This window comes from Miniopterus schreibersii (assembly GCF_964146895.1).
Source record: "Miniopterus schreibersii genome assembly, chromosome: X".
Lineage (NCBI taxonomy): Eukaryota > Metazoa > Chordata > Mammalia > Chiroptera > Miniopteridae > Miniopterus > Miniopterus schreibersii.
The window spans coordinates 4,452,965-4,480,529 of record NC_138104.1 but is presented as its reverse complement, the minus strand read 5'-3'; the positions used below and the strand labels follow the sequence as shown (position 1 = coordinate 4,480,529).

Sequence of the window (27,565 nt, the reverse complement as noted above, 5' to 3'; positions counted from 1 at the left end):
TGCCCAGCAGGGAGGAGGACCTGGTGGAGGTTGGGAGGCATCAGTATGCAATGGCATCCACCTACAGCTTGGGAATTGTCTCCCACGGTTCTCAGTTGCCTCAGAAGGGAAGGAAGGCAGCAGACAGCTGCACTGATCTAGTGCTTTGGATTGGACAGTATGGCAGCACTGAAGAAGGGGTGAAGGAAACTGAGAAAGTTGGCACATGAAGAGAAGAAATCTAAGCTAAATTTAGGGGAAAAATGAAGCCCAAGAATATGTGCTGAACAAGAGAAAAGCAAGGTTGTCAAGGGACTAGAAGGGTCCATAAAGTGAAGAGCTGCAATGAAAATAGGGGAATATAGTTTAGTTTGTTTCTTTTCTTATCCTTTTTTTTTTTTTTTTTTGAGTTAATGAGAAAGCAGTCCTATTATGCCCTGGAAAGTTCATCTTATAAGCACCTGGTCCTGTTGAGATGATATCAGATGGTCTCTTGAAGAAAGAAACTACTCCAGGCAACTTCTTGAGTCCCTGTTATTAATTATAGATATAGATATAAATAATATATCTGTATCTATTTGTATATCTGTGTGTGTGTGTGTATATATATATATATATATATATATATATATATACACAGAGAGAGAGAGAGAGAGAGAGAGAGAATTAGGCTAGAGACCTCAATCCTCTAGAGCTCAGGAGTATCCCTAAAGGTTAGGCAGTCATAGCTAAAATAAACCACATCCTGAATCCCAGTGAAAGATTTACATCACTGGAATTCCTACAACACATGCCAACTGAAGGTTTTGTGAGTCTAAAGATTAAAAAAAATTAATGCAGTGGTTTTTCTTTTTAAGTTAGTGAGAGAACCTGGGGTTGCATTTCCATCAGGACTACAAATAGGCTTTTGTTCTTCCAAGAGAAATTTGTTGCAAAGCCATTTGGGCAACTGCATCCTGAAAACACACCCCAGCAAGGGTGATGGATCACCTTGCACTCATCTGCAATTAGCCATTTTCAAATAATGACAAAGTGTGAAGTTAACTGCTTATTTAAAAACTTTCTTTTTCATCCCAAGTAAATTCAAATATGATTGAAAATCTGACCTTTTATTACAGGAGCTCTTTTGACTAAAAGTAAAATTGAATTTTAATTCCTAAATCTCCATGTGTATACAGTGCCATGAGAACATCATACACATTGGCTCCAAGTCCCAGAGATAAATTGGCTTTGGGATTACTTGGATTAAAAACAAAACCTCCCTTAAGAGATTTAATTTTCATGATGTTTCCTTTTTCTTAAAGCTAAAGAATAGTTCTTTTAAATTTCAGTTTTTCTTGATCATGAAAATGCCACCAAAATTCTGAATCGGCCAAGGAGATATAATTCAGGTAAATTGGAAGAGTTTGTTCAAGGAAATCTTGAGAGAGAATGTATAGAAGAAAAGTGCAGTTTTGAAGAAGCACGAGAAGTTTTTGAAAACACTGAAAAAACTGTAAGTATTTCCACATAACATCCTTCAGATGCAAAGAATAATAAATGTAAAAAAAGAGAAACTTCTCTTTGTAATTTTAAAATATCTATACATATATGTGTATTATAAATGCTATAAAAGAGAAGGAATTAAATCCAAGACATTTTAAATGCCACCATTAACTTCTCCTCTTTTTCTTTGTAGACTGAATTTTGGAAGCAATATGTTGGTAAGCAATTCATTTATTCCTCTAACTTGTATATGAAACATTTGAGAATTATGTATTTTTTCTTCTGTGTAAATACATATTAAACTCTGTCAAAAGGGCTCAGATAAGTAAGTTCCATTCTTTTATCCAAGACTGAATGGTGATATACTACAGGTTTATGCCAGCATGGGAGATATCAGTTGGCAGATAAGCTTACTCCTCCCTAGGGCTTCAAAAAGAACATTGGTTCACCTCAGGAAGCCGGAAGGAAGAAACAGAGATGATTGCATATGGGGACTGAATTAGAGTTTGCAAATCCCAGTAGAGAATCAGAGAATGCTGATTGACTTGTTTATTGCTTAAAAGACCTTCTCCTCATGATGGCCTATACAGCCCTTCACAATTGCCCTGCCCTTCCCTTCCCACTGCCCCCCATCTCATCTCTTATTGCTCTCACCTCACACACTGGACTCCAGCCATCCTGGTCTCTGTGATGCTTCTTGCACACTCTAGGAATATTCCCACTTTAGAGTCTTTGATCTAGCTATTCCTTTAGTGTGGAATGCTCTTCTGCTAGATTTCTCTAGGCTTGCTACCTTACCTTCTTTGGGTCTTTGCCCAAATGTCATTATCTCAATGAAGCCTACCTTGATCATCTATTAATAGTTCAACCTCCCCCCCCCATAACTCCTTCACTCTAGACACCATATCCTACTCTATTATTTTTCATAGCACTTTTCACCATCTGAGGTATCATATAATGTTCTTACTTATACTATTTATTATTTTCCCACCTCACTAGATGGCAAACTTCACATTGGTAGGGGCATCAATTGTTTTGTTTATTGATGTTTTCCTAGTACCTCAAACAGTATCTGGTAAAGAAGCACTGAGTAAATATTTGTTAAATGAATTTACCAAAATAAGGAAAAATCAAAACTTTAATGACAACTAAGTTTTAAAGTTAATTTAAAATCCAGCAGCAGGGTTTTGCAGCAGTATAAATTTTACAGGTTGACTTACCTGGGCAGGAAATTCACTGAGTTCCACCAATTTGAGATCCAGTTCTAATTTCCAGTTTCTATTCTGGAGACACTGTTGCATTTGTTCATACTCTTCTAACTCATAATTCCTCCACTTTTGTTTTTAAACCATGGGGGAAGAAGAGGTTCCCTCCATTACATTTGTTTTATCTGCCTTTCTTTGTTCTTGGTAATGAACACTACCATGCCAATTCTCTACTGGGGTATTCCCCCCAAGTTAATCCAAACAAGTCTTCTCATTCTCTATTTGTACTATATTTAAATTTTCAAATCTTGAGATATATTTTAAAGCACACCAATTCCTAAATTTTGCCCCCAAAATATTCTTGGCTGTATTTAAACTCCCATGATCCTTTCATTGCCCACCCCCTGACCTGGCCACCCACACCCTAGCAGGGGTAGGTCAATACCTCTTAAGATACATATTTTGAAGTTGGGCTCCTGCATTCTAGGTGACAGGTAGTGGTTACTGTATCTCACATAAAGATATGTGGGAAACATTAAGGACATGATTCTGTCACTATTGCTTTATCTACTGAAAAATAAAACACAAACAAGAAAAATATAATAACCCCAGGCCTCTTTTCACTTGCAACTGAGATTCCTATTTACCCCAAAATAGCCTATGCTATATCTCACTGTGTGGGCTGCCACATACATCAGGGACACAGGCCCCTCACTCCTGCCCCATTCTGGGCCATCAACTCACCACATAAAGCGTTCAACCACATTAACCAGCATCTGTCAAGTGCTTTACAGAGTGTCTGTCACACTTAATCCTCATACCAACCTTGTGAACCAAGTATCATTAACCTCATTTCGCAGAAGAGGAAACTGAGGTTTAGGGAGATTAAAAAACATGCCAAAGTTTACCCAGCTGGGGAGTCATGAAGCCCAACCTCTTGGCATCAATATTACCCCTCCCAGCCTTCAAATTTAAATGCAGCTATTCATTAAACAATAATGTAGTAGCCTTAAAAAGGAACCTCTCACTTGGCAAGGTCTGGTCCCTTGTCTTTGACCCCTACTGTCTGTGGCTTTGCCTCAGCCCAAAGTACACACAGACAAGCACCCAAAAGAGGACTAAATGCAGGATATAATGACACTCATTTTAAAGATATGTCTCAGCAAATGAGTTGTCGCGTAGCTGGCCGCGAGCCCAGACCCTTTCAGTGAAACATCCTAAATAATTCAGGTCCATTGGTCTAAACTATAAAGTGCAAATGTAGCTCATTTCTTAGACCAGTTCTGAACATCAATAATAACAAACCAGAGATAACATATTTTGTTTTTATAAAATTGGAACAAACTGAAGTATTTGTGCAAAAGCACACTGGATCAAGGGACAAAGAGGACACTGTCAAATTTACAGCAAGCAGACTTTCCAGAGAGGGACTATTTCTAAGAAGCTATATTAGTTCTTAGTCAATGGGACCTGGATACATGCCACTGACCGAGAACATGACAGACATGCTACTGCTCTTCCTAGAGCAGGTAAGGATCTCCAAGCTAGATGACAAGGAGTTTTGCTCTAAAGTTTGACTGGTAATTAGAAATTATTTGTCCCCTTTTTTCTCATTCTTTCATTCTTATGTGATCTTCATCCACTGTTTTGTTTCTCATATATTGTCTTGCTGATCTAGCTCCCATATTTTTTTCTTCAGGCTATTTATATTAGCTCAAAGTATATACCAGTCTACATTCTGGTCCTATTCATCCCTTTCTCCTGAAACATCCTTAGAAGTATGGATGGAGGCAGAGCTCTAAGAAAAGACTAAAAGGTTCCCTTCTCATCCTGACCCTTCCTTCCCCCTTGCCTATTTCTTCCTCCTGTTTTTTTACCACCAGTGTCTTCAAAGGCTTTTAAGAACTCTATAAATGTAGAAACTTTAGGAAAGGTAAAAAGGAAACATAACATATCCAATCTATACATAAGAAGGGACATTTTCAGAATCTTTTCTCTTTAATTCTTTTTACTCAAAATTGTTTCTCACTTTGCCTAAACTATTTCGGACCTAACACATAGACAACATATCTTTAAGCAGTAACAGATGCTTCTGGTATTTTTTTCTATTGTTTCAAACCAGAACTACATATTATACTTAAAAGTTAAATGATGACACAAGGAAAAAGATGCATTTGCTCCATGCCTAGGCCACCAGTTCCTTGAGCAGAAGTACCATATGTGAACTGGCTCAGCATGCACTGCAAGACCTGTGATAGAGCAGGTCTTGTACAACATATAGATAATAATTGTTAAAGTGAAGTGACTTGACTTGGAATTAACTCTGTCATCATTCTATAAGAAAGGACTGAACATTCTTCTCACCATATGCTGATACAGTACATTTTTATACTCAAAGGTCATTCTCCCTCTTCCTTTTCCAGTTACATGAACTATGTACATGCCTTCCTCTAGGTAACTTTCTAGGACAGTGTTAGCCTAAGAACCTTTGTCTGGGTTGTGTTTAGAAATTCAGGAAGGCAGGGGCATCCAATAAGCACCTGGCTTCCAGGTCAACAGTTCTGCTCTGACTCTAAACTCAGGCTCCCCTCCCCATGAGTCTGCGCAGGGAGGACCAGGCATTCTAAACAATTTATCTGCTAATTCAATGTCTTAACCTATCTCAAAGATGGAGATCAGTGTGAGTCCAATCCATGTTTAAATGGCGGCATATGCAAGGATGACATTAATTCCTACGAATGTTGGTGTCAAGTTGGATTTGAAGGGAAAAACTGTGAATTAGGTAAGTAACTAATTTTTGATTACTCATGGTTCAAAATTTCCCTTTAAAGCCAGATGAAACTGGAAAATACAATATTCATGTGTCATAATTTTCCCTTAAAAATATATTTTTATTGTAGTAATTTACACAACATGAAATCTATACTTTTAACAAATTTTGAAAGGTAAAACACAATATTGTTAACCGTAATCACTATGTTGTACAGAAAATCTCCAGAACTTATTCATCTTGCATAACAGGAACTATCCCCATTGAACAGCAACTCCCCATTTTCCCTTCCCCATTCTCTGCTTCTATGTTTTTTACTATTTTAACCATCTCATATAATCATACAGTATTTGTTGTTCTGTGACTGGCTTAATTCATTAGCATAATGTCCTCCAGGTTTATCCATGTTTTTGCATATGACAGGATCCCCTTTTTAAAGGCTGAATAATATTCCATTGTATAAAACATACTTTCAAAGCTTATAAACATTCATTTTATCTGTAGTCATAGATTCCAGAATGGGTTCAAGAAACTATTTTAAGAGCAATAATAATATTTGGTAGATAATAAGTAATGATGTTCCACTTACTTATTAATCCTCAGTACAACCATATGCAGTCAGTACCATTATTATTATACCCATTCCATGAAGATGAGAAAACTACAGCTCAAAATCACAGAGGCAAGTAAATGGTGAAGCCAGGACTTGAACTTCAGTGTGTCTGAACAAAATCCATGCTTTTAAACAGTGTCCAAAAAATGCAAAGAAAATCGAACCCATCAACTGAACTCATGACTAAATTGCTATCAACATAGGCAGTGGAAGTCAAGCAACTACAGAATTGAAGTATGGCAAAGTCAGTAATAGCCACTTCTCCACACATACCAAGCACTTTACATGTTAAATTTGTTGACAAAAATCTGAGCTCATACATTGATTACAATGAGAGAGTTACAAAATAAATTTAGGTTCAGTGTGCATTTTTTCCTCTCAGAACCTAGAATAATTTTTTTCTGAGATTTTGGCAATTGGAGACGTAAACACTGAAAGTCCTTTAACTATTTGTTTATTACCTCTGGATGCAAGATTACTGGTACTGTGATTGTGAAAAGCACACAGTGCTAATGACAGATTCTCTTTCTACTCTGAAACTCCAGAAGAATAGAGATGCAATCCTAGAGAGAGAATTTAACACCACAAGCTATATGACTAAGGGCAAAGAGTAGAAAATTAGCAGGACTCTATTAAGGTGTTATAGCAATCCACCTAACACATAGATGAAAAAGGCATAAAACAAAATAAAACACAGCAGCTGCACCTTCTCTATTGAGAAAGGGGGAAAAGTCACCTGTAATGTTCAGAATTCCTTTCAGTATTAAAAAGAAATCCATTAATCATCTTCCTTTGAGGTTTAAAAGATAAAAAAAGAATAGTAGATAAGAAAAGGAAAAGGTGGCAGGGACAAAACATTTTAGAAGACAGAAAAGAGTGAATGCAAGTGGATGAGCTGGTACACCTGGCCTGGATTCCCATTCCCTCAGATTTCCTAGTGAGGGGACAAACCAAGGCCTGGGTTACCATTCCTCTGATTGTGTTAGTTGGTTCAAGATCTCTGAAGTGCTACTTTCATTTGAAAGGTTATATTTCAAATTCAGATTTACCTAGATAAACTTGATCCAGCTATTATGGAAATCTACAGAAATCTTTGGAGTAGTTACTCATATGCAGCTTAAATCATGTAACTATTGGAGCTCAGGGAATGAATAATTCAATTAGTCTCAGTGAAGAATGAAAAATACATTGTAGTAAAGTATAATTGAAAGTAGCATTGCGCAGCCAGGTGTGGCTCAGCGGTTGAGCATCGACCTGGGATCCAGGCGATCAGGGTTCGATTCCCAGTCAGGGTACATGCCTGGGTTGTGGGCTCGATCAATGCCTCTCTCATTGTTGATGTTTCTATCTCTCTCTCTCCCTCTCCTTTCCTCTCTCTGAAATCAATAAAGATATATTTTTTAAAAAAGAAAGAAAAGAAAATAGTATTTAGCATGAAATATCCCTAAATGTCTTTAGTGTAAAAATAAAGACACTGTAAAGGAAGATAATAGCCCTGAGTAATGTAAATATGAGTGCATAAATTCCCTAAAAGGTTTTGCTCTATGTGTGAGGCTAAAGACCACATAAAAATAGTGCTAAGTCTACAACTGAACCCATTTCTCGGGTTCCCCACATTTTGGTTTGCTTGAACTGCCTCCGCCACTAAATCTGGCCTCTGGATTATATTGATCTCTCCCAGCTCATCTTATCAAGGTTTAGAAAAAATCCTTCCAGCTCAGTTAGTTCAGAAACAAAGTGGGAATTCTCTCAAAAAGCTCTTTATCTCAGACACTAGAGGACAGCAAAAGCGAAAATATACAAACTCCCAATTAAGCTGTTGCTTCAAACTGAAGTAAAGACTAATCTCAAAAGCTCCTAGATAGAACAGTTTATGGAGTACCTGGGCCCCAAGTCTCTTGACTCATCCTAGCTTCGAAAGGAAAGGAAGATTTCCATTGTTCAGGTCTTTTTGATTTTCTTTTCCCTTGTATATGAGGCTTCTCTTCAGGGGAGAGAGGTACAAATATTCAGGACACACTTTCTAGTTAGAAGAATAACAATTAATTGGCTATTGTGTACCTTTGGCTAGAATAAAGATCATAATATGTCCCTAGCTACACATCACATTTGAGTCCTTTTCAGATAGATCAAGGTCTGTAAGAACTTGGTCATTCCCTCCCTTCTAAGAATACAAGAGGCATTTCCCTACAGTAAGATAGGATGGATGAACAGAATAGATTCAATGACATGGAAGCATAGGGGAGATTGACAAATGTCAGAGGGATGGAGGAGGGTAGGTGGGTAGAGGGGGAGAGATTAACCAAAGAATTTATATGCACATATGCACAGCCCAAGGACATGGACAATGGTGGGGAGAGGGACTGGGGAGGGGGATGGGATCAGGTGGAGTGGGTCATTGGGGAGAAAAAAGGGACATCTGTAATACTTTAAACAAAAATTAAATTTAAAAAATTTAAAAAAAAAGAAATTCAAAAAAGAAAAGATAGGATGGAAAGAAAAAAATCACAAACACATAAAACACTTCATTTTTCATTTTGCTAACACATCACAGGCACTACTGTCTGATTTGCTATGAATTTCTGTGGAGTGAAGAAAAGAAAATACCTTTAGTCTAGCTGAACAATAGCATGTTCTGTGCTAAATTTGTTAAACAGAACATCTTTTGTCCAAGCTTTGGTTTTCACATCAGTGAATATATCCAGGTAGAAGGCAGAAGAAAATAAAACAGAAAAGTAGCTTTTGTGGTAGACATAAGGGGAATGAGAAAGAGGAGTTTGTAGCAACATGGAGGGAGAAGAACACATGTTTTAGGCACTGAGACCAGCCTCAGAACCAGGGAGACCCCATATCCAACACAGTGTCTGACATCTAAGTGCTCAATAAATGATGGATGAATGAGTCCCGTAGTGACTGCTCCTTAGATCCTGGACTATGGACCTTTCATTGGATATACTTGTGCTATTAAACTATTCCCAGAATTTTGAGTCTTTTATCTGAGGGTAAAAGACAGCTGATTGGAAAGCAATATTTCCCACAAACCAAGCTAGAGAGCAACAACAACATACAGGGCCACGAAGAGCAAAGGCAAATGGGAAAAATCATGGAGAGGTTAGTGACTTAATCAAGGGTACAGAATCAGAACTGGGAAAGCCACACTGAATTTACTCATTCCTGTTATGCATGCTCTGCACCAAACCAGGCTGGACCTACCACCTACCTCTATTAACTTATCACAATCTCATATTGACTGAACACATTCTACAGGTGGTATTTGATTTGGCTGAACACTTTAGTACTGTTTGTAGCAACAAAAATGATAGCTAGTCCCATGCAGTCACCATGAGTGAGGAGAAAGGTCTTTAAAAAATAAATAAAAATGACCAAATGACATCTTTTTGGATCATGCACTTAATGGATTATTGGGAGCAAAGGTTAAAGCTCAGGCTGTTTTCTCTGTCTACTGGCAACGGTTGGTGATTGGCCTCCCTTTATTTCCTGAAGTGTCAGTAAAGAACATGAGCTAATTGTTATCTTAGCCTATGCTAGCCTATGTAAAATATAATTCAAAAATTTAGATCTGCCACTCAAAACTCTATAATATACTCCAAAACCATATAGTCACTCTGTTAGCCTAGATTCTCGTAGAAAAAAAGAGCCTGTGACACAAGCTTATTTATTAGGGCTGCAATCCTAGGGAGCAAGAGTAAGGGACAGGGGAGTGAGGCAGTGAGGAAAGGAGAAACAATAATAAACTGAGTCTTCTCTTCTTCCACAACTGATTGCTTGATCTCCTGGGACTGTTTTCCAAGAAGCCTTACGAACCGGCCTCAGGATAGTCCATCTACAAGGGGGGAAGAGGTGAAAAAAATTGTCCATAAACATCTGTCTTCCATTGGTCAAAAGTTCAGCATATGGGTTGAATACATCTCCAGGTTGTATGTGCTGGGACACCTGGGAAGGTCATGTGGCATCCTGTGCCTCAGGATCAACAGGGAAGTACCAAAGTAGGAGATGAGAGACATGCAGTGCAGATATGAGCCAATGCCATTCAACATGAGGCCAGTGGAAGTCTATGTAGAACTGATCACCAAAGTCCTGGGAGAAGACACAGGGGAAGCTGAGAGGAACTAAGGTAGTGCATAGGCTGGGTCTAATATAGTCACTCATTTTCAACCTTTTCATGTTCTAACTGCACTGACAAGTGAGCATTTCTACTGAAAGTTGTAATGTTGAGCATATAGGTAAGGCAGAAAGTGTCTTCTATTCATTGTGTTCCTGTGCTACTCTAGAGACAGAAATAGGCCCAAGAGCAGAGCCTGTTTCTCTTAACTCAGCCATCTCAGCTAGCAAGCCATGAACCATACTACTTCCTGTTACTGAGATGACATAGGAGAAACAAAGGGAAAGCACAATAATTAGAAAATATGAAATAAGATGGTAGAAATAAGCCAAATATATCAGGAACCACAATTAATTTGAAATGGTGTTAATGACAATTTTCAGCCTGGAGTTAAAAATCAAATTGTACGTTGCTGACAAAAAAGATACCTAAAATAAAATTACACCAGTAGGCTAAAATAAAGGGATGTAATATGATTTTTAAGGTAAATCCTAACAAAAGGAAATGGGCAAAGCAATCTTAATGTCAGATAAAACAGAATCCAAGACAAAAAGCATTATGAGACAAAGAAAGATATTTTATATTAATAAGGGATATTGTGTAGGAAAGTAAAAAAAAAAAAAAAAATGTGAGCCACTAGAATGCTTATCATTATCAACACATAATGTCTTTGACATTTAGCTACCTAAAAGGACCCTATTTCATTCTCTTGTGTTGGTACATACCCACCTCAGCTAGCTACAAGTTTCCTTTGATAAATTGGGTTATATTAAAACTATTAACTTCTATTCAGCAAAATATACTATGTAAGGTGAAAAGGCAAGTCACAAAGTAGGAGATGACATCTGCATCATATATATGCAATAACTGGAACTCTCATACACTGCTGGTGGAAATTTAAATGTGTACAATTAGAAACCAAAAAAATTCTGGAAGAAAACATAGGCACTAAAATCTCAGACATTTCTTGCAGCAATATTTTTGCCAATATGTCTCCTAGGGCAAGGGAAACTCAGGAAAATATAAACACATGGGACTACAATGAAGCTCAAAATCTTCTGCACAGCAAAAGAAACCATCTACAAAATGAAAAGGGAACCCACTGTATGGGAGAACATGTTCGCTAATAATATATTGATAAGGGGTTAATTTCCAAAATATAAAAAGAACCTATACAACTCAACACCAGGAAGACAAGCAATCCCATTAAAAAAAGGACAAAGGACCTGAATAGACACTTCTCCAAAGAGGACATACAGATGCCAAGAGACACATGAGAAAATGCTCAGCATCACTAATCATCAGAGATGCAAATTAAAACCACACTTGTCAGAATGGCTCCGTCAACAAATCAACAAACGACATGTGCTGCGAGGGTGTGGAGAAAGGGGAACCTAGTGCACTGCTGGTGGGAATGCAGACGGGTGCAGCCACTGTGAAAAACAGTATGGAGGGTCCTCAAAAAATTAAAAATTTAGCTGCCTTTTGACCCAATGATCCCACTTCTGAGAATATATCCTAAGAATCCTGAAACACCAATCAGGAAGAATACATGCACCCCTATGTTCATTGCAGCGTTATTTACAATAGCCAAGATCTGGAAACAGCCCAAGTGCCCATCAGTAGAATAGTGGATAAAAAAGCTGTGGGACATTTACATCATGGAATACTATGAAGCTATAAATAAGAAGGATCTCTTGCCCTTTGTTACAGCATGGATGGATCTGGAGAGTACTATGCTAAGTGAAATAAAATGGTCAGAGAAAGAAAAATATCATAGGATCTCACTAATATGTGGAATTTAATAAATAAAATAAACTGACAAACAAAATGGAACCAGAAGCACTGATACATGGAATAGGCTGGAGGGTGCCAGAAGGAAAGGATGGGGGTAACTAGATAAAGAGTTGAAGGGGTTAGCTAAAAAACATATGCATATCCCATGGACACAGACAATAGTATGGTGAAGGCCAAGGGCAGAGGAGGCAGGGGAAGTGGAGGTGGGCAAAGGGGGTAGGGAATGGGGGAAGTCTGCAATAATGTCAACATTAAATTTTTTTAATAAAAAATTGTGTACAATTATTTTAGAAAACTACTTAGCAATATCTACTAAACCTGAACATATGATCCAATAATTGCACTCATAAATACACATCTAGAAAATATGCATGAATATGTTACCAAAAGATATATACAAGAATGTTCATAACTGCTTTATACAAAAACAAGAGCCCCAAACTGGAAACTCAACTCAAATATCCATCAACAGTAAAATGGATGAATAAAAGTAGTAATATTTATACAGTGGGAAACTACACACCATGTAAATGAAGTACTGCTATACAAAACAACAGGGATGAATCTCACAGTCAAAATGTTAAATGAAAGACACAGAAGAGTGCATATTGTGAGCTTCTACTTATATAAAGTTCATGAACAGGCAAAATTCATTGATTTTTAGAAGTTAGGGTAATGGTAATTTTGGAAAAGAGGAAGAGTATAATGATTTGAAAGGAGGCATTAGGAGAGTTTCTAGGATGTTGATAATGTCCTGTGTATTGATCTGCTTAGTGTTTAAATAGGTGCATCCACTTTCTGAAAAATTCACACTAAAGTTCTGTGTACTTTTCTGAATATGTATTATATTTAATAAACATTTAAATTGTAGTCCATGATTTAGTGAAAGTAGAATATCCAAACCTTCAGTTTTATGTCAAATCAAATATATTGCTGCCACTGTTATATATTAAGAATTTTATTTTATCTTTCTTCTCTTAGCTCAAGGCTCCTGGCTTTTCTCCATGAATGTCCCCAGCTTATATATGACCTACACATGAGTCAGTAGTTTCATGTACTTTTTAGAAATGGATGTTAAAGGATGCTATTACTGTTGATTTTGCTTTCTTTCAGATGCAACATGCAGCATTAAGAATGGCAGGTGCAAGCAGTTTTGTAAAAAGGGCAGAGATAACAAGGTGCATTGTTCCTGTACTACAGGATACCGACTTGCAGAAGACCAAAAGTCCTGTGAACCAGCAGGTCAAAATCTAAATAAGTTTTTTTTTTTAAGCTTAGCATATACATTCTCCAAATCTATATTTGAACCATTAGCATTTTAACTAGCCTACATAATTATAATCCCTACTTGTTTTTACTGCTTTTTGAAATCATAGAAAACAGTAGTCACAAGAATTGGAAAACTTAATTTTTCACATTGCATCATCATTTTAAATAGAAATTCTGTAAATGTCTTTAGTCTGAATTATTTTCCATGTGTCCAATTTTTTCTCTGACTTTTATGTCATGAAGCAATCGATTTGTGTGATTTCTGTATGTGTATTTGTAATTCATCCAGTCAAATTAATGTAGCAATCCTATGCCATGAAAGATCTATAAATGATGGAATGATAGGCTTCTAATACAAGGATGGTGAATTTTAAGCATGATTCTGCCAAGGTGTGGCTGGCTTCCTCTGAGAAAATTATTTCCTATCCTTGGGTCTCAGGCTGAGTTTACACCTTTGGTATCAGAATAGTTCTGACAACCATCTGTTTTAAGCCGTGCCAGGCTGCTCAGCACAGTCCATCTATTCATCGGTGGACAAAGCAGTGTTTCCCAGTCATGTTAACCATGCTGCCATGTTGACAGTGACTGGTGCATTCAGAACATCACCACTCCACACTCATATGACTCTTCTCTGAAAATGAAAGCAGTAGAAACTTTGATATTTTTTTTTAAAAAAAGTAGGCTCTGCAAGACCATTATATTTGATAAATGAGGGGTCTATTTGAAACAATATACAATTTCTTTTGCATTTCCAAAGCCTGATATCTTATTAAATTGGTACATTAAATCATGCACCATTCCTCTGTAACTGGGTTCAGTACCTATCTCAGCAATGCCTTTAGCAGAGGAAATTAAAGAAAGGACCGGAAGCCAAGAGTATTCATGCTGCAACTAAAGTAAAGAGTATTTAATGCTTCAAGGTCCCACCTGTCTTTCCTACCTGCTTCTTCATATACACTGCTTCAAAGTCAGCCTACTTGGAAGGAGGATATATATATTCCAGTGTAGACAGAAGGCATAATAGCTAAATCCTTATAAGCCCTTCCATGTTATAAGAGAGAAAAGAATTGAGAACCACCTCCAAATATTAAGGTGTTACATCTGAATATAGCCTTTGCTTTAGCAGAATAAGTAGGCCAAACCTAAAATAAGCTTTTCTGCCTTTCAATAGTAATGGTCCCTTTTCTCTAACCATTGATGATTTATATTTATACAGAAGTATTTTGAACTAATTTCCTGTTTCCCAACCACATGCTGTCTTCATGATACTTTGCCTCAGCTGGTTGCTATAGAAATGTCTGTTATAAGGAATGTGGTTGGAAGGAAAGTGAGAAATGAAAATAAAATGTGAGGTGACTTTGCTTGACTACAAATTTCCATTCTGGTTGTCCCCACTGCATCAGTAGACAATTTGTTTTCTTTAGGAAATAAACCAACCCAAGGTAAAAAGTTGGCCAGTTCCCAGGTGGACATAGCTGTGATAATCATATTAGTAATTTATTTGGTTAACACTTGACAGTCAGGTAATTAAATCACAGTGATTTCACCCCCAACCCCCCCACAACATATACCTAAAATCCACCTTGGAATCTAGAAGGCACTCTAGTCTACAAAAGAAATTCTGTTAACAATAAGCAGCAGAAGTACCATTTACTTAATTCTAAAGTTAAAGTTACAAGGCACCAATCCTCAGACTTCCATTCAGGGACAGTACTTGTGAATAAAACTTTTTAGTAAAAACAAAAAACTAAACAGGAGGTCATTAGACTTTACAAAGATCTTACAAAATTTGATTCTGGAACTCTTATTTCCGTAATGATGATGGATTCTTGAGTGAAATCTTTTCATGAAATGTTTGAAAACTTACTATGAAAATAATGCAATTAACATTTTAGTTTGAGACTATATTCATTGATTAAATTTTTTTTTAAATATTGATGGGCCTGCTTTTCAGGAGTGACAAGGATGGGCCTCATTTTCAATCTTTGTAATACATGTTCTTCTTGACAATGAGAAATATTCAAATACTATTTTCCCCCCATTTTTCTAGTGCCATTTCCGTGTGGAAAAGTTTCTGTCTCACTCAATTCTCTGAAGCTCACTCGTGCTGAGACTATTTTTTCCTATACGGACTATGAAAATTCTACTGATGATGAAACAATTTTGGATAACGTCACTCAAAGCACTCAACCATTTAACAACTTCATTCGAGTTGTTGGTGGAGAAAATGCCAAACCAGGTCAATTCCCTTGGCAGGTACTCTATATTGATGGTGTGTCAAAACTGGAGGGCAAGGGGCGGGCGGGCAGGCAGGTGAGGTGGGAGGCTGAGGCTACAACACTAGGTAGACCTATCTGGGTATGGGAAGTGTTTAGGCAAGTTTCAGCACTAAGCAATATGAGGAATCCCCCATAGGTGTGGGGAACTGGTGAAAGAGAAGTCCAGAGATAGCTACTATACAAGGTCAAAAAGAGTTTGTCATCAAGTAACTAGCATAGCAGCATTCCAGACAAGTAATAGGAAGGGCTGGAAGTAACAGGTACTGGGGTTCAGGGTACTACTTTAGGTTCATCCCCTGGGAGAACTGGTAAGAATCAAAAAATCTCTAGTTCAAAAAAAACTATTATTTCTAAGGGATTTTAAAAAGGACTCAAGTAGTAAGAATTAAGACAAGAACTGGGCTATTAGAACCAGGATATAAGATAAGTGCTTGGTCCAAGCCTGTGGTTCTCAAAGTCTGGTAGCATCAGAATCTCCTGGGAACTTGTTAGTAATGCATATTTTCATGCTACACCTTAGACCTACCAAATCAGAGTCTCTGAGGGTGGGGCCCAGCAATTGATGTGCTACAAGCCCTTCAGGTAATTCTAATGTGCACTATACTTTGAAATCCAATTGTCTAAAGGAAACAATCTTGTTACAGAAGCTATGATCCAAAACCACAAATAGTGGACTCCTGGTACCTAATCACACATTCCTCCAGATTTGAACTGCAGACAACCCACATGAGAATCACCTGTGCAAATTTTTTTTTTAAATGTATTTTTACTGATTTCAGAAAGGGAGGGAGAGGGAGAGGGAGAGGGAGAGGGAGAGGGAGAGGGAGAGGGAGAGGGAGAGGGAGAGGGAGAGGGAGAGGGAGAGGGAGAGGGAGAGGGAGAGGGAGAGGGAGAGGGAGAGGGAGAGGGAGAGGGAGAGGGAGAGGGAGAGGGAGAAACATCAATGATGATAGAGAGTCATTGATCTGCTGCCTCCTGCATGCCCCCACTGAGGATCGAGCCCGAAACCTGAGCATGTACCCTTACTGGGACTCAAACCATGACCTCCTTGTTCATAGGTTGACACTCAACCACTGAGCCATGCTGTCTGGGCAACCTGTGCAAATTTTAGAGCGACAATCATGAGCTAAATTTGTAGCAAAACCTGGGTTGTAGCTGACTATAGCTAAAGCCTAAGTGATTCCATCAGAGAGAAGGAGTAGGCCTCAGAGACAAGGATCCAGGGTGGTCCTTATATAAAGTTGTGCTGTCCAATAAGGTAACTACTAGCCACATGTGGCAATTTAAATTTAACTACCATTAAATCAAATATAAAATTCATTTCCTCAGTGACACCTGCCACATTTTAAGTGCAAAATAACCTCATGTGGCTGCCCTATTGGAAAGTGCAGATACAGTACATTTCCATCATCACAGAAAGTTCTATTGGACAACGCTTATAATAGTTGAGTCTAATATAAAACTCCCTAGTGGCCACAATCATGTGATTTTGTAGTAATCTCAAGGATGCTTCACTAAACCTCTCTACTGAGGTTTGAACATTTGCTGTCAGAGACCAGTAGCTTTAAAGACTTTTCAATCATCAAACAGGTAATAATTTAAGCTAGGATCATGTAAATGTCCCCAGGTTTAACACTACTGGAATTTTCTGAGACTAGCTATGTATCTATCCAGGATTCTTCAGATTGCCTGCATTTATCCAATACAATGGGTGTAAGATATTGAACCTATCCCTGTAAGGTAGGGATCTGGCACAGACATTCTGGAGAATGGTACTGAAGGGTTGTAGACCATCATGACCAAAACTTTATATTTTCCTTTCTTTACCTTTGCTTTTAATATTTGTTGGACTTGATCTTATAGACAATACAAAACACTATATGTTCCTTTACACCTCTCTGTCCCCAACTTCAGCATCCTACCAGTGCTGCTTCCTTCACTCACCCACATCTTTACTTTCATTCATGACTCTTGATAAGACTGACCTTTGACCTTCTTCATCAGCCTCTCCTTGAACAATCCCTCTTGGGTCAGCCACTCTAATTATGCCTTATTCTATTTAACACCTATGTATCTAATTCTAATTTTACTATGTTTGTTCTTGTGTATTTTCATTCATTCTCTATCCAACTTCTGTGGGTAAGTTGCTTAGAACAAAAATTCTGCTTTATAATTATTACCTTCCTTGAGCTTATGGGATATAAAGCAGTGCCTAGAGTGGAGAATCCAGTCACCCAGGGGTGTTTCATTAGTTAAGAAGATGACTTCCCATTTTAAAAACCCAGGATTTAAAAAAAATCCCAGAATGCATACATTGTAGGCTTAGTTCCTTTGTCATCCCAGAAATGAAATGGCATATCTATTTAAATGGGAGCTAAAAATATGGGGTTTTGTAAAGTCTCAATTGAGTCACATAATCTCTTTCCTACTATGCATCCCCTTTAAGCTAGGTGCTTGCCAATGTTTTAACAATGCAAGCCTTTCCTAGTAGAAATTTTACTCTAGTAAGCTATTTTTTTTTAAGCAGAAGAAACTATTAGGTGATGGTTACAGTTGTACTGTGAGGAAGAAGATATAAATGATACCCATCATTTTAAATCTGCCATGTCCTCCTCACTGCACACTTGTAGTTAGTATACCTGTTGTCTCCTTCCTATCAAGCCAAGCTAAAATAATTTGGAATGTTCAAGATCACTCATCCACATGTATGCACACATATTCACTCTCTATTTTCCCTACATGAAGTAAGATTACTGACTGGAGAGCTACAAAGTGCTAGGTTTTAGTTTTTCCCCACAGGTGAAGAACCGATCTACTTTCCAGGATACTTGAGAATGACTGAATAAAATTTCTGCATTGTTTCCGTCTTCACCAGAGCACTGTCCACACCCACCTCCACCCAGTTTCTCATGAAACGTTACTTGTTTTCAAAAATATGAGATAAATTTGAGCCCAGCCAGAGTGGCTCAGCGGTTGAGCATCAACCTAGGATCCAGGAGATTGAGGTTGGACTCCCGGTCAGGGCACATGCTTGGGTTGCGGGCTTGATTCCCTGTCAGGGGGCGTGCAGGAGGCAGCTGATCAATAACTCTCATCCTTGATGTTTCTATCTCTCTCTCCCTCTTCCTTCCTCTCTCTGAAATCAATAAAAACATATTTAAATATATATATATATATATAAGATAAATTTGACTATATAAAAGTCACTTTTAGACAAAGAAGAAACAGATATGAAACAAACCAGAATCTCTCATTTGTGGAAGAGCCAGTTCCACCGCATCACGGTTAATCTGCAGGGTGGAAATACTTGATTTGATTGCAGACAAGACTGCAACACACCTGCTGCAGCCCAAGGCATCAAGAGAAAGCAAGCAACAGCTGGGGTTTCAAAGGCCAAAATATTCTATGGCAATGAAATAGAATACACTGTTCAACAATGTCACCTAGAAAAGAGTGATACAAAATGCTGATGCTTCATAAAAGGGGGTGGGGGTAAAGCAAGAACTTAGGTAAAGAAATACGCAAAAGAACATAGAGAGTTGACTTTCATCTAGAGTAATGAACAGCTTGAACGAACTGGAAAGGTTTCGTCTGTTAAAGAAAAGGTTTAAGTGAGTTGTTTGCAAGTGCTAAAGTGCTACAGGGGGAAGGGGAAGACGACTTTTTGTGGATTTATGGGTGAAAGTTACAGGCAGATTAGGCAGATTCTGGCCCAGGTTCTAGCCCTTTCCAACCACAGGGTCGGTTACGGGGGGGTTTGGGCAGCTTCGGGAGGAAACGCTGGTTTAAAAAATGTGTAATTGTTGACCTGAAGAGTTGTTCTGTCACTGGGGACAGCAGCTGCCGGATAACCCCATGAAGAGAACGTCCAGGGCATTGTTTCACCTAGGGGGAGATTAGAGTAGGCTAGGGGACAGCTTTGAGACCGTAAGGAGCTATGTGCCCTCTCCACGTGGCCCGCCCGTGGTCGAGTTCATTTCTTACCTTATTCTAGGGCTTCTACCTCGAAGGCTGGAGGCAAGACCTTCTCAACCGCAGCGGTTGCCACAGACGCTTCCCATAACCCCCATTGGTTCCAGCCTGCAAGGCCCCTCCCCACCCCCAACCTCAAAGGTGCAGGCCCGCTTGCCAGACTTGGAACTCGCAACAACTTGACAGAAGGCCTGAGAGAGAGGTGGAGGGAGGTACAAGGCCAATTTCCTTCATTTTCCCTCCAAATGCCCAGTGGTGGGCTCAGAGCCGCTTGAGTACTTGGGAAAAGGAAGCAGGGCCTCTGCAGGGACGCCTCAGGAGGGAAGAGAGGAATCTAAAGGTTTACGTGCACTATATAGGAACAGAACATCTATTTCCCCGAGTCAGCATATCCTTAGCCTCCTTAGCGGAGTGGGAACTAAAACAAGACTAAGAATTTCATACAGCTACATAGGGAAGCAATGAAAACTTATGAACTTATGAACATTAGAGAAAAAAAGGAAATTGCACACCTATACTACAAGACTACCATCATCAACACCTTAAAAGCGAGAGATTTGAGGAAGCCAGGCACTGTTTCGTATTTTCAAAGCTTTAATTTGGTTTTGGTCCCACCCTTGAGCCGGTCAGCTGACAATTCTGAGCATGCGCAAACTTACCTGAAGAGCTCCTCCCACCTCTTCTGCTTTGGCTTAGGATCTCTCCCTCCCTGTATGCCAAGTACAAGGTCTATTTTCTGTTTTATCATGGGGGGGATACAATAGAAGCCAGGTCCTCAAGTTTTACCTATCCTTTATATTGCGTTGTATCATATGCAACTGCAGGTATTTAAACGTTTTAACAAACAAAATATGCCTTTCTATTCTTTATTATATTCTAGAACTAAACAATCTTAAAATGTTTTAGCATTTTCCCCAGTCTGGGCTTTCCTCAGCTTTGGCCTGAAGCTATTTTTATAGGTGTCTGAGCTCTTGACCTGTACATCTACCTTCCCCATAGCAATGTCTGTGTCCATGGGTTATGCTTATGGACATATAAGTTCTTTGATTAGGCTCTCCCCATCCACTCCCTCACCCCCACCTTCCCCCTGAGATCCCTCAGTCTATTCCATGCTGCTATGTTTCTGGATCTATTTTGTTCATCAATTTATTTTGTTTATTATATTCCACATATGAGTGAGATCATGTGGTACTTGTCTTTCTCTGACTGGCTTATTTCACTTAGCATAATACTCTCCAGTTCCCTTCATGCTGTCCCAAAGAATAAGTGATCCTTCTTTTTTACAGTTGCATACAATCCCATGGTGTAAATGTACCACAGCTTTTTTATCCACTCATCTACTGATGTGCACTTGAGAAGAATGTATATTCTGCAGCTTTGTGGTGCAATGTTCTGTAACCGTCAATTAAATCCATCTGATCTAGTGTATCATTTAGGGTCACTGTTTCCTTGTTGATTTTTTTGTCTGGACGACCTAGCCCATGAAATCAGTAGGGTGTTAAAGTCCCCTAGTATGACTGTCTTGCTGTCAATCTCTCCCTTAAATTCCTCTAGAAGATTTTTTATAAATTTAGGTGTTCCTATATTGGGTGCATATATGTTTACCAGGGTTATTTCCTATATATATATCTTTATTGATTTCAGAGAGAGGAAGGGAGAGGGAGAGAGAGAGAGATAGAAACATCAGTGATAAGAGAGTCATCATTGATCAGCTGCCTCCAGCACATCCCCAACTGGGGATCGAGCCCACAACCTACACATGTGCCCTGACCAGGAATTAAACCTTGATCCCCTGGATCCTAGGTCGATGCTCACCCGCTAAGCCACACCCAGCCAAGCAGGGTTATATCCTCTTGTTGGATCGATCCCTTTAGTATTATGTAATGACCTTTCTTATCTCTCATTATGTTCTTTATTTTGAAGTCTGTTTTGTCTGATATGAATATGGCTACCCCAGCTTTTTATTCATTTCTATTTGCATGGAAAATTGTTTTCCATCCCTTTACTCTCATCCTGTGTGAGACTTTTGTTCTGAGGTGGGTCTCTTGTAGATAGCATATATTTGGGTCCTGTTTTCTTATCCATTCAGCTTCCCTATGTCTTTGGATTCGAGCATTTAACCCACTTACATTTAAAGTTATTCTTGATAGATACTTATCTATTGCCATTTGAATCCTTTATGCCTGTTTCTCTTTCTCTCTATTTCTACTTCTAATTATAGCAGTTCCCTTAACATTTTCTGCAATGCTGGTTTGGTGGTGATAAACTCCTTTAGCCTTTTTTTGTCTGGGAAGCTCTTTATTTCACCATCTATCTTGAATGATAGTCTTGCTGAATAGAGTAGTCTTGGTTTCAGATCCTTGTTTTGCATTACCCCGAATACTTCATGACATTCCCTTCTGGCCTATAGAGTTTCTGATGAGAAGTCAGCTGACAGCCTTATGGGAGCTCCTTTGTAGGTAACAGATTGCTTTTCTCTTGCTGCAGTTTAAGACTCTCTGTCTTGAATTCTTAGCATTTTAATTATGATGTGTCTGGACGTGGGCCTCTTTGAATTCTTGCTTGGGACTGACTTTCTGTGCCTCCTGAACTTGTATGACTTTTTCCTTCACCAGGTTAGGTAAGTTTTCTGCCTGTTTCTTCAAACAGGTTCTTTAACCCTTGCTCACTTTCGACCTCCTCTGGTCCTCCTATAATGAGAATATTGTTACGTTTCATGTTGTCCCATAGCTCCCTTAAACTGTCCTCCTGGTTTTTAATTGTTTTTTTCTTTTTGGATCTCTGATTGAGTGATTTTTTTCTACCCTGTCTTCTAATTCACTGATCCAGTCCTCCACTTCCTCTAATCTGCTGTTTATTCCTTCCAATGAATTCTTTATTTCTGCTATGTCATTTTTAATTTCCTTCATAGTTTCCATATCTTTTTTCATGCTGCTGAGCATCCTTACAATCAGTATTCTGAACTCTATATCTAATAGATTGCTTATCTCCACTTCATTTAGATCTTTTTCTGGAGACTTCTCTTGTTCTTTCATTTGGGGCTTGGTTTTTGGTCTCCCCATCTTGGCTGCCTATTTGAGTTTGTTTCTATGTATTACATAAGCCTGCTAGGACTCTCAGTCTTTTTGGAGGGTCTCTAGTGCAGGCCAATGTGAGGTGCAGTTTGTGACTGGCCCTGAGTACTCTGTTTGGAGCTATCAACAACCTTTGGCTTGAGGTGTCTTCTGCTGGGGCTGGGTGCATTTGGACAGGACCAAGATGCACACCAAAGTCTGCTTTTCTAAGGCCTGGGTCCAGAAGCAGATCAGGCAAAGACTCAAAGCACTCTGAGGTCTACCTCTGCCTGCAGGCTGATTGATCTGATTCTCTTAAAAGCCTCAGGCTGTAGAAACTCCTCTGGGTAGGACAAAAGGTTTTTCAGTAGGGTGGGGCAATTCCTACCTGCCCCCCAGGCAAAAGCAGCAAATTGTCTGCCTGTGAAAGATGTCCTCTGCAGTTTGGGGAATGACTGGGCACAGGAACCCAGACGGGTGCCTTCTGATCTCAATCTCCAGAGCCCGCAACCCTGAATTCTCCTCACACAGCTCCAGTCCACTCTGCCCTCCCTCTGCTGGAGCCCAATGCTGCACATGAAACTTTGTGCATTGGCTCTGTAAGAGGGTGCCTGCATTTCCAGCCATCTCTCCCTGGCAGACAGAAACCTAGCTGCTTTTCACAGCCAGATGTTACGTAGGCACCTTTCTCAGTTCTGGTGCTCTGGGCTGGTAAGTCCAGCCTGGGGTTTAGGCCCCTGAGTCCTCAGTGGGAACCCCCAACAGTTGAGATCTCCCTCCAGACCTTCAGCTGCTGCCTGTGGGAGCCCAGCCAGCCCTCTTGCCTCTGCACTTCCTATCAGTCTCTATGTGGTCTCCATTTTTCCTCCTTGGTTATGAGGGTGCTCTCCAGCTCATCTTCAGTTTGATTATTCAGGATGGTTTTCCTATATTTTAGTTGTAATTCCAGTTTGGTCCTGGGAGAGTGTCAGTGTAGCTTCTACTCAGTCTGCTGCCATCTTTCAAAAGCTGTGATCTTAAGGTAATCAAGCAAACATTCCAAAACCATGTCTTTTGTAATATCTTTAAATGCACATATATTTTAGGGCTTCTTCTTGGCAAAGAGGTTTGCTAAAATTAATAATACCAATCAGGGATTGGCAGAAAATGCTCTTTAGGCTTAAAAGAACACAGCCATATTTCTCAATCATCCACCAGAAAGCAGAAGCTCTGGCAGCAAGTCTTTGGCTGGAGTCAGACTGGCTACATCATAGTCTCTGTGCCCAGGGTCTGTGGATGTCATTCAGTGTGGACTAACTAGCTCATTAAGCTTAGAGATGTCTAATTCACCTCTAATACAGAAGTGAATTCTTAACCCCCGTTACTTGTGAATTCTTAACTCCAGTTACTTGAACAGAGGTATTCAATTGTAACCAATTAGGACCCATATAGAAAAATATTGCCCAAATTTGCTTGGTGATGAAAATCAGTTGAGGTCAGGGCCAGCTTCATGAACTTGTGACCTGTGCAGGTGCACAGGGTCCTGCATCTGAAGGGTCCCACATTTGGAGTTCAATACTCTGCATTTCTGTTTTATAACTCAAGTCCAATGAGACATGGGGCATACATAGGCTAGGAACTTGGAAACTTGAATCACTGTAATCTCACTTCTCAGTATCCCAAAGGGATGGATTCTTGACCTCCCACTCCCCTGTCCCCTGGTGCCTTGGCCAGCCCTGCCTCTCCCTTCTCACACTTGCCCAATGACCACTTCCACCCCTCAGCCCATGGCACACTGGCATACTCCCCCTCCTCATTTTCAATAGCAACCACTGTCATCTTCCTCCTGCAGAGTCACAGGAAAGGTTGAGATTGGGTGCACACACCCTATGCCATCTTGGGAGGGGGCATGGCCCCATGGCATCTTGGGACCAAAAATATGTCACAGAACATTTGGAGGGTACATGGTGGGGGTCTCTTGCCCACCTCCATTGTAGGCACTGAGCACATCCTGGCATGGAAGTTGCAATCTCTTGGGAATCCCCCCTCTGCAGTTGATTGCTGTAGTGGGCCAGTGGGAAGGAAAGATTTACATACCCTTACCACTGCTGGGGCATGGGGCATCAGTCAAGTGGGAGGAGGGTATGGGGTAGGTGTGTTTACATGCTAAATTTCAGGGTGCAGCCCCTGGGAACCTGTGAGTATCTGCCTTCCCAGTAAATATCCCTCATGCCTAAGGGAGCACGACATTAAAAAGTAAATTAAAAACACTGTTTGCCAGAAACCACAGAAGGGAAAATTTTGTATTTTAGTGTCTTCAATGCCATTTTTCCTACCTTTCGAATGTGCGGGGGGGGGGGGGGTGTCCTGCATATTCATTTTATATTGAGCCCCACAAATTATGTAGCCAGATTTGTCCAGAGTAAGAGTTTTTTTTTATTGTTGACAGTATTACAGTTGTCTCCCATGTTCTCCCTTTTTGCTCCCCTCCACCTAACCCCACCCTATCCCAGGTCTTCCCTATGCTATTGTGTGTCTATGGGTTATTCATATCAGATTGAGCACTTTTAAAACATAAAGTTCACCAACCACTGGGAATTCTGAAACAGAATTTTTCAAATTTAATTATGCATAAGGATATTCCAGAGATCTTCATTTTTCTCTCATCCCATCCCCTAAATATTCTGATTAAGTCTAGGTGGGCTTCCAAATCTGCATTTTACAAGCATCCTAGATGATTCTACTGAAACTGGTTCACCAACCATACTTGGAGACATACTGGATACTTAGAGGCATAGATTCTGAAGCCAGGCAGTCTAGGGTTTGCATCCTAGCTTCGCCACTAACCTTATGGCAACTAACGTGCATATCTAAACCTCAATTAGTTCATTATAAATGGGAATATTAATACCACTCCCCAATGTCTTGCATTAAATGTACATAAAACACCGAGCACAATGATTAGTCCATAGTAAGCAATAAATGTTCCAAAACAATTAAGAAGATTGTTAAGTCTAGCTGGTGGCTACACTGGGGTTTATTATATTATGTGAGTTTTCCTATATTTTTACAACTTTTCAAAATAAAACGCAACAGCTAGAATGAGAGGGAAAGCTCGAGTATGGAAAAGGGGTCAGAAGCTTGCAATGAGTCAGCTCCCTAGGTCTCCAGGTAGGAGGCTGGGTGCTTCACTGTCTAAGATTTAGCATGCATTCAGTAAATTGAACTCAGAACAAAAAGAATCTTCACTAGAACATGTCCCAAGGACATTCTCAGATTCACATTGAAAGGAACTGACCATTTCCTTCCCCTAGTTTATGAATAGGCTTACTCCTGGGTCTACGTATACTCTAGTAAAAAGGCATCTATTCACAAGAGCTAGTTAGCGCCCACAAAGGGTTTACCAAATGTTGAGTGTGCCCTCTAGTGTTCACCTTCTCAGCTTTGTTCCTTAAGTGGTGGATCAAGGCCCTTACTTACATTGGAAGTGAAATTCTCCAAGTTTATCTAGTCATTGATGTGGTAAAAATATTCATTGTCCACTCTGATTATGCAATGAATGTGCAGATGAAAGACTGGAATGGCCTCTTATCTAATAATGCCCAGGCTCAAAGCAACACCCAAACACCTTTATCCACTGTGTCCCAAAATAAATAGAACTTTTAGGACAAAGGCAGCTGACACATCCAGCCAGGGGCAGTCAAATATGGTTAGGAACAGTGGAAGGAGTGCATGAGTCTTGCTCTTCCTCGTTGCCTGGATGGCCATAAACGTAGCCCTTATGAAGGCTATAGGTCTCGTTTCATAATATTCCTGTTTAGAAAGGGCTTGAAAAGACCTTTAAAAAGCAATAGTTTTTCTCTTCAAATAACCTGCAGCAAAAAGATTTCCTCACACATGGACAGGAGACTCAATAATAACTACTGATCTCAAGGAGTCAAGTCAGTGCATTTCTCAATGTACAATTCGTGCCATCAGAGAATCTGACTCACCTGGAAGTGGAATCTGAGGGCCCCAGATCTCCAAAAGAAGCTGTTCCCTCATATTCGCTTCATCTAGAGCTCCCCCTGGCTCCATTACACATTCTCTTCAAGACAGTTACAGAAATGGCTTTTTTGATTGTTCTCCGGAAACACTAATTCATCTGCAATGCTGACACTTTCCAGAAACACTGCAGGTCTGCCAGCGCCTAGAAGCCAACTTTTGCCTGCTCCTATAAACAGCACACATATTTATTTTGTTCTGAATCAAATATATTATGTAATAAGATTCATAATTTTGTTTCCACAGGTCGTTCTGAATGATAAAATGGGTGCATACTGTGGAGGTTCCATTGTTAATGAAAAATGGGTCGTAACTGCAGCCCACTGTATCAAACCTGGTGTTAAAATTACCGTTGTTGCAGGTAAATAAACAAAGAAGGATAGTAGTCTGCAGCATCACTAGATCTTCTATAAAACTAGTATATTTTACCAGGGTCTAATAAGATCATTGTTAAATAAGTTGGGCTACTGGTAGTGAAGCCATATTTTCAAAATCCAACTTGTTTCATCCTCCAAGCACCCCAGAGTTATTTTGGTGTACCTTTATTAGCACTCACTTCAATGGGGGACAATTATTGGTGTCTCCACTTCCCTACCAGGCTGATCTTTGTATCTCTGGTGCCTTGCACAACCTGTAGTGAGCCCTCAGCTAACATTTGAATGAATGACCAAATGAATGTATTATCTGTGAGCAAAAAGGGGTAAAAATATTTGAAATTGGGAAAGACTAGAAGAATTTATGACAAGTAGATTATCACCTGTGAACAATGTAAGACTTGTAACAGCAAGGGTGAATGGAACCATCTCTATGATGGGTCCTGAATCACTTTTTGGTCTGAAAAGTATGCATTGGCCTCATTACATCTTACGCAAATCATACCAATGTAAGGTTGAGATCTTTGACACTTGGCTGCCAGTTATTTCAGTGACGCCAAGTGGACACTTTGAAAATCTGTTTATGTGAAAGACTATTTGTGACTGAAGAAAAATTTATTTTC

General features: G+C 39.5%; 1 protein-coding gene across 1 annotated transcript in view; it reads left to right on the top strand.

Annotated features, from left to right (window-relative positions):
- F9 (coagulation factor IX) overlaps positions 1 to 27,565 on the top strand; it is a 33,954-nt gene that overhangs the window by 4,389 nt on the left and 2,000 nt on the right. The window contains exons 2-7 of the mRNA XM_081125282.1: positions 1,311 to 1,474; positions 1,658 to 1,682; positions 5,338 to 5,451; positions 13,086 to 13,214; positions 15,292 to 15,497; positions 26,815 to 26,929. Of these exons, the coding sequence (XP_080981408.1) occupies positions 1,311 to 1,474; positions 1,658 to 1,682; positions 5,338 to 5,451; positions 13,086 to 13,214; positions 15,292 to 15,497; positions 26,815 to 26,929 (753 nt within the window). The remainder of the gene's footprint in view (positions 1 to 1,310; positions 1,475 to 1,657; positions 1,683 to 5,337; positions 5,452 to 13,085; positions 13,215 to 15,291; positions 15,498 to 26,814; positions 26,930 to 27,565) is intronic.